This window comes from Odocoileus virginianus, chromosome 17 (assembly GCF_023699985.2).
Source record: "Odocoileus virginianus isolate 20LAN1187 ecotype Illinois chromosome 17, Ovbor_1.2, whole genome shotgun sequence".
In the NCBI taxonomy this organism is placed as follows: Eukaryota; Metazoa; Chordata; class Mammalia; order Artiodactyla; family Cervidae; genus Odocoileus; species Odocoileus virginianus.
The window spans coordinates 32,804,241-32,821,461 of record NC_069690.1 but is presented as its reverse complement, the minus strand read 5'-3'; the positions used below and the strand labels follow the sequence as shown (position 1 = coordinate 32,821,461).

The window sequence follows — 17,221 nt, the reverse complement described above, 5'->3', positions numbered from 1 at the left end:
ACAGCTCTCACCCAGCCCCTGACTGACGCAGGACTCGGACTATGTGGTCGCTGTGAGGAACTTCCTGCCTGAGGACCCTGCGCTGCTGGCCTTCCACAAGGGTGACATCATCCACCTGCAGCCCCTGGAGCCACCTCGATTGGGTCAGTGCCAGGGTGGGACGGGGTGTGAGCACAGGGGTGGTGGGGCGGGGGCCTCCCCGGTGGGTACTGACATGGGCCTGACCCGCAGGCTACAGTGCAGGCTGTGTGGTTGGCAAGAAGGTGGTGTACCTGGAGGAGCTGCGGCGCCGGGGCCCTGACTTCGGTGGGTACCCTGGGACCCCCGTTCAGCTGCCCAAGCTGCCAGACCTGGAAACCCCAAACAGAGCAGATGCGCGATGCGGGTCCTGAGGTCCCCAAGGGTCTCACCAGGCTGTAGCTGCTAAGATGGCTATGCAGCCCAGCCCCTGTCCACACATCGGGCTGACGGGTTTCCGTGGACATTACTGCCTCTGTGTCGTGGCCCAAAGGTCCACAGGCGCTGCGTTTTCCTCTCTGCAGACCCCCACTCCAGCCCGCCGCTGAGGGGCCGCTTCCCCTTCCCTGAGCCAGTGTCCTTCTGTCCTCCTCCATAACTGGCCCCATGGCATACCTCCCTCCCTGGCTCCGTACCCCACTGTTTCCCAGATGAGACCCACTCACTGCTCAGACCCTATCCGCCCCTAGGCTGGCGGTTTGGGACCATCCACGGCCGCGTGGGCCGCTTCCCTTCTGACCTGGTGCAGCCCGCGGCTGCCCCTGACTTCCTACAGCTGCCTGCCGAGCCAGGCCGGGGCCGCGCTGCCGCCGTGGCCGCCGCTGTGGCCTCCACTGCTGCTGCACGGGAGGTGGGCCGCAGGAGGGAGGTGAGAACATGGCCTGGTCAGAGGAGCGGACACAGCAGTGGGGTTGGCCTGACTGTCGAGGTGGAGGGGAGTGGGGTCAACCAAGGGCAGGCCATCCTGGGACTGGGCAGCCTGGTAGGGCCAGCCAGACATGTGACCTGAGCGATGTGAGCCACCAGACGTGACCAGAGGCGGCTGGAGGTGTGGCCAGTCAGGTAGGGTGGATGGGGTCAGTGGAAGAGTTAAGTGACCAGGCCAATGGGGCAGGACCAGCCTGGGGCGGCCAGATGGTGAATCCACCTTCGACGAGGCAGGGCCTGGTGAGTGGGCCAGGATGGGTCCTGTGGTAGCACGGAGCTCGCTAGGGTGGAGGGAGATAAAGGGGGGAGGGATAAGGTCGGCTGGACCAGGCCATCGGGGAGGCAGTGGGGCCACATGGGGCAAGGCGGGTGGGGGCAGGCAGAGAGGGTCTGTGCACAGTCAGCCTGGGCTGGCGTTGGGCGGGCTCTGACCAGTGGGAGTAGCAGACGGCCTTCTTGCAGGGTCCCCCAGTCAGAGCTGGCTCCATGGACTGTGGGGAGGATGGCCTGGCTCTTCCACCGTACACAATGCTCGAGTTTGCCCAGAAATACTTCCGAGACCCTCAGAGGAGACCCCAGTGAGTGGTGGCCCGCCTTGAGGAGGGTCCTTCTGGGGTGGGGCTTTTCCCAGCCCCCCAAGCAGGAGGCCTCAGATCTGGGAGGGAATGAGAAACCCCAGGAGGGAGGCTTGTCTGCAGCCTCTGCCTCAGGGGCCTTGCTGCCAGGTGGGCTGACGCTGGGTCCAGCTCACTTCGTGTGGGAGAGGCTGTCTCAGAGGCAAGACTGATCAGTAGCATCCACTTCCCCTTGCAGGGATGGTCTCAGGCTGAAATCCAAGGAGGGTCGGGAATCCAGAACCTTGGAGGACATGCTTTGCTTTACGAAGGTGCCCAGCCCCAGGTCCCTCTGAAATGGCCATACAAGAGTGCATCCCAGGTCCATGGGCCAAACAGCCTTGTCCTCAATGGGACCCCCACCACTGGGTACCCCCTGAAGGCCTGGGTTCCTCCGAAAGGAAGTGTCTCATCTTCTCAAGGGTCCACCCGCCGCCTTCTGTGGTGTGGACCCTTCTGTTGTTAAGATAGGACCCTCCCCCTCCCCTTTCCTCCCCTCCCCTTTCCTCTCCTCCCCCTCCCCCCTCTCCTTTCCTCCCGCCATGACCCAATTCCTCTCCCCACAGACCCCGCTCCAGGACTCCCTCATTGAGCTCAGTGACAGCAGCCTCAACAAGATGGCCACAGACATGTTTCTAGGTGTGGGGATGGGACAGCAGCCAGGGCCCCGGGCAAGGAGGGACGCCGCACTGTGACCCCTGGTGACCACCACCCCTTCCCTCAGATGTGGGAGGAGAGGAGGAGCCCCCTTCCCCCTACCTGCCCTGGCCATAGCCTCTGGGGGAGGGGTCCAACCCGGGGTTCCTGGTGGGCGGGCAGCTGGGAGGCCGGTGGCTGAGTGGGACAGTGTTTCCTCCAGCTGTGATGCGATTCATGGGGGATGCCCCGCTGAAGGGCCAGAGTGAACTGGACGTTCTGTGCACCCTCCTGAAGGTCAGTCCAGCCCCTACAGGAGCTCCCTTGCCTGCCCATCTGTCAGCCAGGGCTGCAGCCTTTGGGGTGGGAGCCATGTGACCCAACGAGGAGTGCATCCCACTGGTGGGGAGGGTTCTGGGGAGGGGACGCAAGGCCTGTCTTCAGGAGCCCACTGTGTTCTTGTGGACATGTGACCTGTGACCTAGCCCGCCCTCCCACAGCTGTGCAGGGACCATGAGGTCATGCGGGACGAGTGTTACTGCCAGGTCATGAAGCAGATCACAGACAACACCAGCACCAAGCAGTGAGTGTCCTCCCCTCCCCACCATTTCCTGCTCCGGAGAGGCCAAGTCAGCCTCCCATCTCCCAGCCTCTGCCCTCCCGACTCTCTCCTCGCCTCGTCCTCTCCTCACGCCAGAGACAGAGCACATATGTTTGAAATTGCTTGGTTTGGGACAAGCCCTTTCTGGTCTCTGAGCTTCAGTCTCCTCATCTGTCAAATGCACTGATAATGGGTGAGTCCATGTTCTTGGTTGCAAGTGACAGAAACCCAGTTCAGTCGGGTTTAAGCAAAAGAGGGTTCAGGTAACTGAAAAGTCTAACAGAGGACTTTAGGTATAGCTGGATCTAGGTGTCATCAGGAAGCAGTCTTTCTCTGTACCCTGGACCTGCTTTTCTATGTGTTGATATTACTCCCAAGCAATATATCTTATAGACTGGCAAGATGATAGCTCTGGGGGGACATTCCCCAGCTCAGCAATCAATCCCAGGCAAAGAAAGACTGATTCAATATTTGTAGCAAAAATCCCCAAATCCAGCCTTATTGGCCTGTCTTTGTCCCATGGGCATCCCTGAGCCAACCACAGTGGCTGGAGGATACAGAGCTCTGATTGGCTAGACCTGGGTCATGTGCCTGTTCCCAGACCAATCACCATAGCCAGAGGGAGGATGAACTCTAATTGACCAAGCCTGGCTCCCATTTTTTATTGTTGTTCAGTCGCCAAGTCACGTCTGACTCTTTGCAACCCCATGGACTGCAGCATGTCAGGCTTCCCTGTCCTTCACCATCTCCCAGGGTTTGCCCAAGTTCATGTCCATTGACATGAACCAGTCACTTTAGCCAGGGGCTTCAGGGTTCTAACTGGCCAGTCCTGGCTCTCATGGGTACATATGTGCATACTAAAGTCATGTCAGTCGTGTCTGACTCTTTGTGACCCCATGGACTGTATAGCCCGCCAGGCTCCTCTGTCCATGGGATTTTCCAGGCAAGAATACTGGAGTGGGTTGCTATGCCCTCCTCCAGGGGATCTTCCGACCCAGGGATTGAACCTGTGACTCATGTCTACTGTACTGGCAGGCAGGTTCTTTACCACTAGAGCCGCCTGGGAAGTCCCCTGGCTCTCATACCTACAGGGACCTGGGGAGGGGTGGTTGGTTTCCCAAAGGAAGCCCAAGTGCTGCCCCCAGACACCAGAGGTTCCCACAAGTGAAACCCTGGAGCCAGGGCAGCATAAAGGTAAGCGTCCGTGTCTTGCACATGACTAGCACATGGTGGGGCCCAAAGCCTGTGCTGCTCTTGTTAGCACTGGGCCACCCTCCTATCCACCTGCTCGTGTCCCCCAGGAATTTCAGAACCACTCAGTGCGTCCTCCTGCCCCTCCCACCCAGTCTTACTTGCCACCAGCTCTGCACAGGGTCCCTGGCCCCCCTTCAGGGACCATCGCCCAGAGAGATGCCCCCCCCCCCAGGAAGACTTGTTCTCTGTGCACGTTGGGTATGTCAGGGGTTTCACCCCCTCCCTTCCCTCCCACCCAGAATTCCCAACAGAACGCACCTTTGGTGTGACTCTGTGCCCACCGGCCCTACTCTCACTGGGCAGGGGCAGGGGGCCTCCTCAGGATACGAGCCTGGCGGGTGGGGAGACTCCTGGTGTGGCTGCAGAGCAGTGGCCACTGCGATGGAGCCCGTGTGTGCTCGCAGGGACAGCTGCCAGCGAGGCTGGAGGCTGCTGTACATCGTGGCCGCCTACCACAGCTGCTCTGAGGTCCTCCAGCCGCACCTCACCCACTTCCTCCAAGATGTGAGCCGGACCCCGGGCCTGCCCTTCCAGGGTGAGGGGCGAGCAAGTGGGGACCCAGGGCCAGGGCCTTGTCTGCACCATACGACGACTGGGTGGGCAGCCAGCAGGAGGGCCTAGCCCTTCTTGCCCAGGCAGTGCTTATTAATATCAATCCTGTCCCCAAATGTTGGCAGAGGTCCCACAGGGGCTGATGCCATGGGTTGTCTGATATGACGGGGAGGATGGCATATCAGGGATGGCTCCCCAGAGGAAGTGTTGCTCTGGGTAGTGAGCACAGAGGAGGGATTTCTAGATGAGCTGAGTAACAGGCATAAAGACCGGAGATGATGTATGGCATGTGGAAGAGGAGGAGGAGGCGGCATGGCCCTTTCTCTGGTCTTTCAGAATCAATAAGGGTCTTGAGAGGGCGCCAAGGCTGGTGGCAGGGTCTTGGCCTTTTCTCCGTGGAATTTAGAGGAAAGGGGCTGCTCCTCAGCCTCACTCGAAGTCTAGCTTCCAGAGGAACCCCTGGGTCCCCCTAGGAGAGAGGTCAGGGCCCCTGTGGCTACCATGGCGCCATGGAGGAAATATGAGACCTCACCCTCTCTGCCTCTGAAGCCTCCTCTTTGAGTCAATCAACAAACACCCCTGCATCAGCTCCAGGGAAGGGGGTTGAATGTGCCCCCGAACTCTTGACTTGGCCCCTCCCCAGAGCAGGGCGAGGGCACTGCTTAACCAGAGAAATGGAGAAGCAGACGATGGGGTCTCTTGCATGGGACTCGGCACAGCCGCCCGGGATGAGCCCCCAGCACCAGCTGTCTCCGGGGGCTCATGGATAACCGAGGCGTGAGGGCCTCCGATGGGATGTGGGTTCGAATCCAGCTCTTGTACTCTGGCTCTTAACCTTGGGTCAGTCACTGCCCTCTGAATGGTCTCTGTGGCCTCTGGAGGGAGAGCAGCACCCCCCACAGGGGGCTTGGTGCTGGAGCCAGAGGAGCTTGCCCCGGCCCCTCTGACCCCTGTCTCTGCAGGGATCGCCAAGGCCTGTGAGCAGAACCTAAAAAAGACTCTGCGCTTCGGCGGCCGCCTGGAGCTCCCAGGCAGCATGGAGCTGCGGGCCATGTTGGTGAGCGTAGGTGGGACTTGGGGAGGGGGACGGCCTACCCAGAGACCCCTGTCCCGGCCCAGGCATGCCCACGGAGGGAACTGGGGCTAGGTGAGACCCTGGTGAGATCCCAGCCTCTCCTCTCTCCTCACCCTCCCCCAGGCTGGCCGCAGTTCCAAGAGGCAGCTCTTTCTTCTCCCCGGGGGCCTGGAGCGCCACCTTAAGATCAAGACATGCACTGTGAGTGAGGGGGTGTTTGGGGGGTGGGACCCCAAGGGTGCTGAGCCACCCACTACCTCCCCCATGGGGCAGGACTTAGCTTTCTGTTGCAGCCCAAGCCCGAGCCTAGGGGAGGTGGGTGGCCTTCAGCTCACAGTCAGGCTGCAAATGAGAGATGGGCCGACTCAGGACCCACAACTCCAGAAGCTGCGTCCTTCCCTGTGTGGGGCTGACCCAGGGCCCGGGGAGCCTTGCCTCTGCAGTGGTGCCAGGGCGGGCTCAGGGCAGAGGTCACCTGGCTGGCCCAGCCTCTCACTTCCCCCATCCACAGGTGGCCCTGGACGTAGTGGAAGAGCTTTGCGCTGAGATGGCTCTGACCCGCCCTGAGGCCTTTGACGAGTATGTCATCTTTGTTGTCACCAACCGAGGTGAGCAGCCAGAGGATGAGGCAGTCTGGGCCCACAACCCCCATCCCGACTGTGAGGCCCTGATTAGATGCTGCTTCCTCCAGGGAGCCCCCCGCCCGGGTAGAGGAGCCTCTGCATGGAGCACCCCCAGCCCTGCATCTCCCTCCCACCACCCCACTTCGATCTGTGTGAGCTCATCTGGTCGGTCTGTCAGGCCGCGAGATGGCAGAAGACAGGGCTCCCCCATGCCTCCATCTGCCCCCCAGGGTACTCAGTAGGCCCTGCCCTCTGGGAGGGCAGGACTTAACAGGATTGGCTCCTATAACCCACACGTGCAAATCCTGCCTCCACTGTCCTCATAGCGGCCAAGAGAGCCCCACCCTCGGCCTCACCTGGCCCTTCTCCATGAGGCCAAACCCTTTCCCCCTGCAGCCCACCTGCTCTAGGCCATGGCTGAGCTTCTGTCACCAGCCGGTCAGTCCCACCCAACTCCAGCTGGCTCTCCGGCTGCTCAGCTCTGAACCACACGTCCTCAGCCCTGCCTGAGTCCAGCACAACACAGGGGGTGGAGAAGGCAGTAACAAAATAATCTTAGTAAGGGAGTTCACGAAGCAGAGGTGACAGCTGAAAGCACTTAATCCTATCAACTATCCCATCAGGACCCCATGAAGTAAAATGTGTTGTCTTTCCCATTTACAGATGGGAAAACCAAGGCCCAGGGAGCCTGTGTTAGTCTCTTATTGCTGCCATAACAAATCTCTCAGTGACTTCAAATAGCACATGTGTATGACCTTATGGTTCTGAAAGTCAGAATGCGGAGTCCTTCTGAGACTCTAGGAGCCTGTTTCTTCCTTTTTCCAGCTTCTGGAGGCACCCAAGTCCCTTGGCTCACAGCCCCTTCCTCCGTCTTCAAAGCTCACAGCGTAGCCTCTTCCAATCTCTTCCTGTGATCCTCCTGCCTCCCCTTCTCATAGGCCCCTCAAGACTATGCTGGGTCCACTTGGGTCCCTGTGATTATCTCCCCTCTCAAGACCCTTAATCACACTCCACATCTCCTCTCCATGAAGATGTGTGTTCACGGCAGGTGGGGATTAGGAGGGGAGCATTTTGAGGTCAGGCTGTTTTTCAGCCTGCCACGGAGCCCAAGGGACTTGCCCAAGGTCAGAGCCAGAACTTTATCATCATGCCACACCCCTCTTTTCAGTGAAATTTTTCAAAGGTGTGGGACAGGGAACAGAAATGTCACTTCAAGAAATAAAAACTTAAAAAAAAAAAAAGAAATAAAAACTTGAGGCCAAGACCCACTCAGTGCCAGACCCCCATCCTCCCCTCACCCCTGGGAGCCCAGCAGGGATTTCCCCATAGGAGTCCTACAGAAAGGTGCCCACAGGACCTGAGGCCTCTTGTGCTCCTCCGGGTGCAGCTTCCTCTGCAGAGGGGAGAGAGGCTGGGTGTTCTCTGAGCAGCACCTGGGCGGGGCACCTCCCTAGGCCCAGGTGAGCTGAGCTTTGAGTTGGCGTTATTCCCACCTGGGGGCACAACTTCCACAAATCAGGGTCCCCCGTCCTGTTCACCAAGGATGCCGTGCCCCCAAGCAGAGAGGGAGCTCGCCACGTCTGCCCCCGCTCCCTGCAGGCCAGCACGTGTGTCCGCTCAGCCGGCGCTCCTACATCCTGGACGTGGCCTCAGAGATGGCGCAGGTGGATGGCGGCTACGCACTGTGGTTCCGACGTGTGCTCTGGGACCAGCCGCTCAAGTTCGACAACGAGCTCTACGTGACCATGCACTACAACCAGGTCTACACGTGTGGCTGCTCTGAGGCTCCAGAACCTCTGGGCTCCCCCAGGCTTGGCATCTGAGGCCTTTGTGATTCCAGCCCTGAGGCCTCTGGTCCCCATGTGGGCGTGTTGGCATCACCCTCACTTCCTAATTCGCAGGCCTCTGTCACCTGGGCCAGCCCGCTCTTCCTGTGTCGCTGCTGGTCCAGGCCCCTCCAGCCAGGCTGCCCAGACGACACGTTTTCAGGCCGTTCTGACCTCTTTCCTCCTGCTCTCCTCCAGCACTGAGCACCTCGCCTGTCCCGTGCTCAGTAGCATTGTTTTTTGTTTTTTAATATTTATTTATTTGACTATGTCGGATCTTAGTTTCAGCCTGCAGGCTTAGTTCTCATGAGGCATGTGGGATCTTAACTCCCCGACCAGGGATCGAACCTGTGTCCCCTGACTTGGAAGGCAGATTCTTAAACACTAGACCAGCAGGGAACTCCCCCGCTATGAGGCTTTGCCCGGCCTTTTCACATTGGGGTGCTGTCACTCCCTTTTTGGACTAGGTCATCTCAGTCAGGGTGGTGGTCCTGACAAAGTCAGGGTCTCCCTCATGTGCGGACCCTCGCAGAAGTGCTGGGTAGAGACAGCGTGCTTCTCAGAAGCTGGGGCCCGAAGCTGTGGCCATTCTGTGTCCAAGGCCTGTCACTGGGCTCTTGTGCCTGTGGGCCAGCCAGCAGCACCCCTGGGACTTGTGGAAACATGACCCCTGGGTCCTGCACTCTGCAGAGCAGGGGCCAGCGCTTCCCCAGTTCCTGTGGCTTCCAAGCCATGGTCCTCCCCGCTCACCATCCGGGTGCTTCTGTCACTGCTCCCCGAAGCCTAGGAAAGTGACTGCCACCCCCCGTCCAGAAGCGAGACCCTGGCACAGCTCAGCATCTGTGTCTAGACCTCCCCGGTTGTGTGCCTGGTGCCTGGCCTCCTGCAGCCCCTCACCTACATTCTTCCCGCCCCTGTAGGTGCTGCCTGACTACCTGAAGGGCCTTTTCAGCACTGTGCCGGCTGGCCAGCCCAGCGAGCAGCAGCTGCAGCAGGCGTCCAAGCTGGCTGCGCTGCAGCACCGGGCCAAGGACCACTTCTACCTGCCCAGCGCGTGAGCACGCACCCGCCCCTGCCCCACCCCTGAGCTGCCCACCCCCCCTCAGCCCAGCCCATCCAGCTAGGACCCTGCCTCCCAGCAGGACAGGTCACTTCCAACTGGTATTAATAGCTCAGAGCAAACGAATGATAAAATGCATTCAGGACACACACACCGTGGTCCAGGAAGTACACACGGCCCTGCGAGAGTGTTGGCCACAGGAATGTCCACTGTGATGTCATCGACAATCTCCAACAGCAGAGGATTCCTTAAATTGTGGGGTGTCAGGTGGCCTTTAAACTGATGTTCTCGAAGTGATGGGACCTCGGTTGTCCCCACACTCTCCATCTTTTTCCTTTTGAAACTCGGGCCCCAAAGAGCTTCTGTGTCTGTGGGTCGTATCTATTGATACATTTACACTATTCGAAATGAAAACAGAAAGAACTTAAAATACTGATTTATTAATGAAAAACAAGGACACTACATATTAATGTTAAGATAAATGTGGACATATGATAATTATAATACAAATAGTGTAAGGTAACATTACGTGTTAATATAAATAAGTCATGAAAACACAAGTGTATTTTCCCAAGAGCTCCAGTGAGAGCAGCTGTACTGCTTTACCCTTTGCAAATCTCTGTACCATCTGGCTTAATAGCTGACAGCTGGATACCCATCCCTGCTTCTCGGTCAGTCTGTTATGACCGCACAGGTCATGCGGCCTCTGCATCTGCACTTGTGAGAGAACGAGGGGGAGGCAGGTGACCGCTCAGATTGTTACGGAAGTGACTTTGCCCTCCCAGCCCCTCGACCACACTTTGAGAGCCCCTGCTGTGAATAACCGGAGAAGGCAATGGCACCCCACTCCAGTACTCTTGCCTGGAAAATCCCAGGGATGGAGGAGCCTGGTAGGCTGCAGTCCATGGGGTCGCTAAGAGTCGAGCACAACTGAGTGACTTCACTTTCATTTTTCACTTTCATGCATTGGAGGAGGAAATGGCAACCCACTCCAGTATTCTTGCCTGGAGAATCCCAGGGACAGAGGAGCCTGGTGGGCTGCCATCTATGGGGTCGCACAGAGTCGGACACGACTGAAGCGACTTAGCAGCAGCTGTGAATAACTGTAAGGCAGTGTGTGGACAGGGTTTGTCCCACTGTAAGGGTGCAACACTTACACCCTTCTGATGCTATGATGTAAGGGAAAGTGGAGGAAGCACATACAGGTGTCACCTAGGCTGGGATGGAGACAGCTGTGGCGCCCTTACTCTTTGTGTGGCACCTGCATGCGTCGCCTCGGCAGATGCCCCAAACTGCACTCTAATGTCCCCTCTTGCAGATGAGCAAACTGAGCCCCAGAGACAGGATATGGCTTCCCTAGGGGGCAACCAGGATTCAGACCTGGGGAGGCTGGGTCCAGAGGCCAGGCTCTTAGCCAGCAGTGCAGAGAAGGGAAGATGTAGCCCAGAGAGTCTTTTAGGGGTTCCCCTGACATCCCTCCCTTCCCCAGTGTGCAGCCCAGACTGGTACTTGTTGGTATTTTTCAGATGTCCTGAGGCCAGGGCTGCCTTAGGGCAGCCAGCATGTGGTCAGGGGAGGCCTGGACAGGTGGGAGTTGAGGGTCCTGGGGGCCATCTGGAGCCCACTGCTCTGCTCTGCTGACCACTGCTGGGGGTTGCTTTGCTGCCCTGACGTTTCCCCCACCCTGTGCTCCCTTCTCACCCCTCTGATCTGGGCTATTCCCCAGGGGGTGGGGGCTACAAAGGACGAACCCATGTGGGGTCACTCTATGACCTGGGATGAGCTGGTGAACTCCTCAGAGCCTGCGTTCCCTTGTCAGCAAACAAGGAGCCCGCTGGTGTTGGCCAGCGGTTACTGAGCGTGTGCTGTGTGCCCAGCCCCGCTTGTACCACCGTCTGTCCCCACCCTGTCCTTGTTCCCCCAGCGTTCAGCCGTCAGGAGGTTTGATGGAACCCCTGATGGTCAGCCGGCTTTTCCCTGCATGCCAGGCGGGAGGCCCAGGGGTACATTCCGGCCCAGCTGTACCGCATCGAGGCCAGCTCGACGTGGCTCCGCCTGCTTGGCCAGCACCGGCAGCAGGTGCAGGCGCTCAGCCCCCACCAGGCCCGTGCCCAGTTTCTGGGTGAGAAGGAGTCGGGCTGGGGAGGGAGTCGTGGGGGCCTGGCTGAGGGGGGTGGTGAGGAGGCCTTTTCCTTTGTACAAAAGCATCTTTGGTGTCAGGTTTCTAAAGGCCTTCCAAGGCCCCACCTAGGCTGGGGGGCCCAGCGGGGATGGAGGGAGGTCCAGGGTGGGCGGCAGCACTGGCAGGAGGAGCACCGGGCTGGGGGCTCCTGTGCTGGATGGGCTGTGGAGGGAGGGCTGTGCTAATGCACTGATGAGCCCTTGTCGCCTGACCACCACCCCCAGGCCTCCTCAGCGCCTCGCCCATGTTCGGCTCCTCCTTCTTCCTGGTCCAGAGCTGTAGCACCACGGCTGTGCCAGCCCCCTGCATCCTCGCTGTCAACCAGAATGGCCTCAACTTCCTCAGCACTGAGACCCACGTGAGTGGCTCAGCCCCTTCCCGCCCCGCCCTGCCCCCCAGGGAAGTCCAGCTCCACTGCTCACACCTGCGTGACCTTGGGCGAGGCTCCGCCTCCTTCTTCCTCACCTGGGACGATGACGCAGGCTGTTGTCCAGGCAAAACAGGTGAAGCACACCGACCCAAAAAGCCTGTGTGGCTCCACTGGAGCCTCAGCCAAGAAACTGTTTCCATGGGTCTGGAGGCCAGATGGCCAAGATCAAGGTGCCAGCAGGGTCGGCTTCCTTTGAGGCCTCCCTCCTTGCTTGTAGATGGCCATCCTGGCTGAGCCCTCATACGGCCCTTTCTCTGGGGTCCGTGAATCCCAAGGTCCTCTTCTCATAAGGACCTGTGGGATGGGAGCCCACCACAGCCTGACTCCTCTCTTCAAAGACCTGTCTCCAGATTCTGAGGGGGTGGGTCAGGATTTGGGGACACAATGCAGTCCAGACCAAAAGGGACCTGCTACCCCCATTCTTAGTTCTTCCTCAGGGATTGGACCTTGACATGAGGGCTCCAGGGCAAGTGGCTTGTGTGGAAACAGTGGAGTGAGGAAGGGAGACCAGGAGGAGGTCACAGCCGGGGGGATACAGCCGGGGTGGGGCCTGTGAGAGCATTTAGGTTCCCACTGTGGGCACGGGGACTCAGTCCAGCGGGAAGCACCAGCCTCAGAGGATGCCCCATTCTGTGGGTGGGAAAGCTGGGGTGTCTGTCTGCTGTGTCCATCTGTCACAAGGGGCCGCTGGCTCTCATCACTCTGGCTTCTCCTGGGGTGAGCCGGGGAAGCTCTGTGTTAGCTCCTGGGGCCAGAAAGAACACTCCTGGCCAGAGGGGTGGGTGTGAAGGGGTGGGAAGGTCAGGGTACACCGGCATTACCTGGAGCTCAAGCATTTAGAGTGGTGCCTGGCATGCTGCACACGTGTGCATCATTGTTGAAGTAATGTCACAGGTGAGACGCTGAGGTCCAGAGAGGTAAGGCTGCTTGCTCTGGGTCACACAGCCAGTCACTGGGGGATGAGTACTTGAATTGGGGTGTCGTGCCCCCTGCGTATCTGTCCTTTAGGGCAGGGGTACCGATAGGTGAGACTGTCCCACCCCCAAGCCCGTCTGCTCCCCATCCCTCCCAGGAGCTGATGGTGAAGTGCCCCCTGAAGGAGATCCAGTCGACGCGGACCCAGCGGCCCACAGCCGGCTCCAGCTGCCCTTATGTGGAGGTCGCACTTGGGGACGTCGCTGCCCAGCACACTGTGCAGCTGCAGCTGGAGCAGGTGGGCCCTCGGGGGGTTGCCCGGCCCCCCACCCCCGAATTCCGCATACTAGGCTCTTCTCGGCCCGGCCAAGTTCTGGGGAGCGTCCAGCCCAGTGCAGGGGACAGAGCTAAGCCCATACTACACAGACCTGCCGGTCTCAAGGTGGTCTTGGAGAGGCATCTTGATGGTGGGATCCTAGAAATGAGGGCCCAGGTTGTTTGCAGAAGAATAAGGTGTTCGATGGGAAACTGGGAAGGTCCTAACGGTCCTTGAATATAAAGCTGAGAACCTGGGGCCTCCTCCCGAGGGCACTTGGGAGCCATAGAAAGTTGCTAGGAGGGCAGGGACATGGGCAGTTCACCTGGGCTAAGGCTTGGAGGCTGGACTGTGGGGTTGGGGCTTGACAGATGGAGAGTGGGGTTTCCCTGTCCTGGGCCTTCTCCCTTTGTAGCATCCGTGGGTGTTCCTCAAAAGCCAAGTCCTCTATGTCAGCCAGGTCTACGTCTCACAGCCCCCAGGGTAGGGCCAGACCAGAGTTCTCACCTGCTGGAGAGGGGGCTGGTGTCCAGAGAAGGGGCTGAATGGGGCTGGGCCCACCTGTCTGTCCTTGCCAGCCCACTGCACCCCTCAAGATGTGGGCCCAGAACTCCCCCACCCCAAGCCAGGGCCTGCGTTAGTTGGGCTGCTTTCCAGGGCACGAGACAGGGGCTCCCACCACCCTAGCCCTGCCCCTGAGGGTCAAGGCCAGAGCATGATCCCTTGCCACCCCCCACCACCCCTGCAATGCTCCTTGGGGAGACTGTGACTGGGGATCAGCCTGCTTCCCACCACCCCCTAGTCCCATTCCTGCTGAGGTCACCCTGATCCTGGCGTCACCTGGACTCAGCCTGTTTCCTGGACTCCCCCAGAGACCCCACCTCTTCGGACCTGCCCGTCTGTTGCTTTCTGGGCCCTTTCTGGAGCCCACCCTCCCTTGGACGACCTCTTAACTGGTGCAAGGCCGGGCCCTCCCCCTAGCACCCCTCTGCCCTAAGGCTTCCACGGCTGCTCTGCGAGACAGCCTCCTATTTCTCTCTCCCTCAGTGTCATTCTTGGAGGCCAGTAGGCCTCTGCCCTCACTGCCAACCCTCACAGGCCCTTGGGCCCCAACCCAGCAGTCCTTCTTGTCCCTACCCCCTCCTCTTTTTACCTCTGTGATCTCAGCTCCCCTGCTCCCCTTTGCCCCCTCCCTGCCCCCGAACACCCTCCCATTGCACTTGCTGTCCCCTCTGCCTGGGACATGCTCCCCCTGTATCACAGGGCTTCTTCCCTCCCTTTATTCCAGTTTCAGCACAAACATCACCTCCTTCTAGAAGCCTCCCCTGATCCTCCTGATAATTCACTCTCTCTGCCTCAGTAGGTCTCATATGGCTTGGAAGTCACTTTATTATTGGTTCTCAGGCTGTCCATCTCCCCATTAGAACGTGAGCCCCAAGAGGGGCTGGGCTGTGTCCACATGGTGTCCATAGCACAGCTCCTGGTGTGTAGTGGATGCTTAGGAAGTGGCTGGATGGAGGAGGAGGAGGAAGAGGCAGCTTTTCTGGCTTCTCCACTTGGTTGCAGCATCCCCCTTCCCCTGCCCACGGGAGCCCTGAGGCTGGGGCCCAGTTCATTCTAGACCGTGGGTACCAGGTGGTAACCCTGGCAGCTCATTTATTGACAGGGCTAATAATTTTTAAATGTGAAGGATTTACATATCGTGAAGTCTCATGTCATCCTCACCACGGCCCTGTGAGGCAGGCCCTGGGAAACTGAGACCCCAGGGGCAAGGCCTCTGAGGGTGACGGAGGTGCAGTAAGTGGCCCAGGTTACCTGCGGCAGAGCTGGTGAATGCATGGGTCTCCACCTGGCTCACCCCTTCCCACCTGCAGCCCAGAATTCCTTTCCAGCTGCCAGAGCTTTTCCTGGGGCCCTGAGGAGGTGGGGATGAGGGTGGGGCCCCAGTCCTGGGAGAGTCTGGCCTCCACCTCTCTCCCAGCAACGTCTCTCCCCACAGGAGAGCTGGGGAGTGCTGACTCATGTCTCTCCTGCAGGGCCTGGAGCTGTGTCGAGTGGTGGCAGTACATGTGGAGAACCTGCTCAGTGCCCGCGAGAAGCGGCTCACGCTGCCCCCCAGCGAGATCACATTACTCTGACCCAGCCCCCAGGCCCCCTCTGGCAAGAGTCTGGCTGTGTGGTCCCAGGGGAGCTATTGGGCCAGAACCTTAGGGGAGACCAAGAGGCAGGAGGTGGAGAAGCCCAAGTCCCCAGGAACCTGAGAAGACCAACTGAGAGTTGGGATGGAGTTACAGCATGGAAACCTGGGGTCAGATAGCCGGAGGAACCTCCAAAGACTGACCAATGGGCTCTCCTGCCACCTACCACTGTGGCCCTGCCCTGACCCCTGCTGCAGCATGGTAGCCCCACACCAGAAGCCTAGGCAAACTGAACCTGCTTTCGCTTCTCCTGGGGTCTGATGTTTAAATCTGCTCCATCTCCCTGTCCTAGCCCCTCATTTGTCCTCCCGCCGCCCATCCCAGGTGCCCTCTGTACTGCTGCTGAGCTTGGACTCATGGCTCTTGGTCATTTCAGTGCAAATAAAAGGTTCATCTGGCAGCCTTTTCTCATACAGTTGTTGTTGTTCAGTCCCTCAGTCGTGTTTGACTCTTTGCGACCCCATGGACTGCAGCATGCCAGGCTTCCCTATCCATTACCAACACCCGGAGCTTGCTCAAACTCATGTCCATTGAGTCAGTGATACCATCCAACCATCTCATCCTCTGTCATCCCCTTCTCCTCCCTCCTTCAATCTTTCCCAGCATCAGGGTCTTTTCTAGTGAGTCAGTTCTTTGCATCAGGTGGCCAAAGGATTAGAGTTTCAGCTTCAGCATCAGTCCTCTCAATGAATATTCAGGACTGATTTCCTTTACGATTGACTGAATGGATCTCCTTGCTGTCCAAGGGACTCTCAAGAGTCTTCTCCAACACCACAGTTCAAAAGCATCAATTCTTTGGCGCTCAGCTTTCTTTATAGTCCAACTCTCACATCTATACATGACTACTGGAACAACCATACCTTTGACCAGACAGACCTTGTTGGCAAAGTAATGTCTCTGCTTTTTAATATGCTGTTTAGGTTGGGCTTCCCTTGTGGCTCAGCTGGTAAAGAATCCGCCTGCAACATGGGAGACCTGGGTTTGATCCCTGGGTTGGGAAGATCCCCTGGAGAAGGGAAAGGCTACCCATTCCAGTATTCTGGCCTGGAGAATTCTATGGACTATATAGTTCATGTGGTCACAAAGAGTCGGACACGACTGAGCAACTTTCACTTCACTTTCTAGGTTGGTCATAGCTTTTCTTCCAAGGAGCAAGCATCTTTTAATTTCATGGCTGCAGTGATATTGCAGCCCCCCAAAATAAAGTCTGTCACTGTTTCCATTGTTTTCCCATCTATTTGCCATGAAGTGATGGGACTGGATACCATGATCTTAGTTTTCTGAATGAGTTTTAAGCCAACTTTTTCACTCTCTTTCACTTTTATCAAGAGGCTCTTTAGTTCTTTGCTTTCTGCCATAAGGTTGGTGTCATCTGCGTATCTGAGGTTACTGATATTTCCCCTGGCAATCTTTTTTTGTTTTGAGGGCAGCTGTGCCCTGGGCACTAGGCTGAACCTGGGGGGCGCCAGGGCCCTGGGCCCTCATGCTGTTTGTGTGTAAGCAGCCCTGGGGCATCCAGCCTAAGGCAGAAATAAAGAAAAACACAGAGCACAGAAAAAGAGAAGACCCCTACGTCCCAGATTCAGCAGCCTCAGGCTCACTTGTGCCACAGGACAGGGAGGGTGGTCTACGTGCTGTTTAGTCAGGAGGATAAGCTTGTGACGTGTGCCTGGCCTGGCCAGGTGAACAACAGGCAGGAAGACTTCCTGGCAATCTTGATTCCAGCTTGTGCTTCATCCGGCCTGGCATTTCACATGATATACTCTGCATGTAAGTTAAATAAGCAGAGTGACAATATACAACCTTGACGTACTCCCTTCCCAATTTGGAACCAGTCTATTTTTCCACGTCTGGTTCTAACTGTTGCTTCTTGACCTGTGTACAGATTTCTCAGAGGCAGGTCAGGTGGTCTGGTATTCCCATCTCTTGAAGAATTTTCCACAGTTTGTTGTGATCCACACAGTCAGAGGCTTTGGCATAGTCAATAAAGCAGA

The 17,221-nt window shown here is 58.1% G+C and overlaps 1 protein-coding gene across 1 annotated transcript in view; it reads left to right on the top strand.

The window, feature by feature from the left end:
- MYO15A (myosin XVA) overlaps positions 1-15,640 on the top strand; it is a 47,289-nt gene extending 31,649 nt beyond the window's left edge. Inside the window, exons 48-65 of the mRNA XM_020914190.2 lie at positions 32-143; positions 232-306; positions 708-886; positions 1,408-1,523; positions 1,759-1,831; positions 2,126-2,198; positions 2,419-2,492; positions 2,696-2,778; positions 4,455-4,585; positions 5,565-5,659; positions 5,801-5,878; positions 6,189-6,285; positions 7,900-8,060; positions 9,047-9,180; positions 11,175-11,308; positions 11,593-11,726; positions 12,871-13,011; positions 15,066-15,640. Coding sequence (XP_020769849.2) covers positions 32-143; positions 232-306; positions 708-886; positions 1,408-1,523; positions 1,759-1,831; positions 2,126-2,198; positions 2,419-2,492; positions 2,696-2,778; positions 4,455-4,585; positions 5,565-5,659; positions 5,801-5,878; positions 6,189-6,285; positions 7,900-8,060; positions 9,047-9,180; positions 11,175-11,308; positions 11,593-11,726; positions 12,871-13,011; positions 15,066-15,167 — 1,992 coding nt within the window. The 3' untranslated portion in view covers positions 15,168-15,640. The remainder of the gene's footprint in view (positions 1-31; positions 144-231; positions 307-707; positions 887-1,407; positions 1,524-1,758; positions 1,832-2,125; positions 2,199-2,418; positions 2,493-2,695; positions 2,779-4,454; positions 4,586-5,564; positions 5,660-5,800; positions 5,879-6,188; positions 6,286-7,899; positions 8,061-9,046; positions 9,181-11,174; positions 11,309-11,592; positions 11,727-12,870; positions 13,012-15,065) is intronic.
- The last annotated feature ends 1,581 nt before the right edge of the window (positions 15,641-17,221 follow it).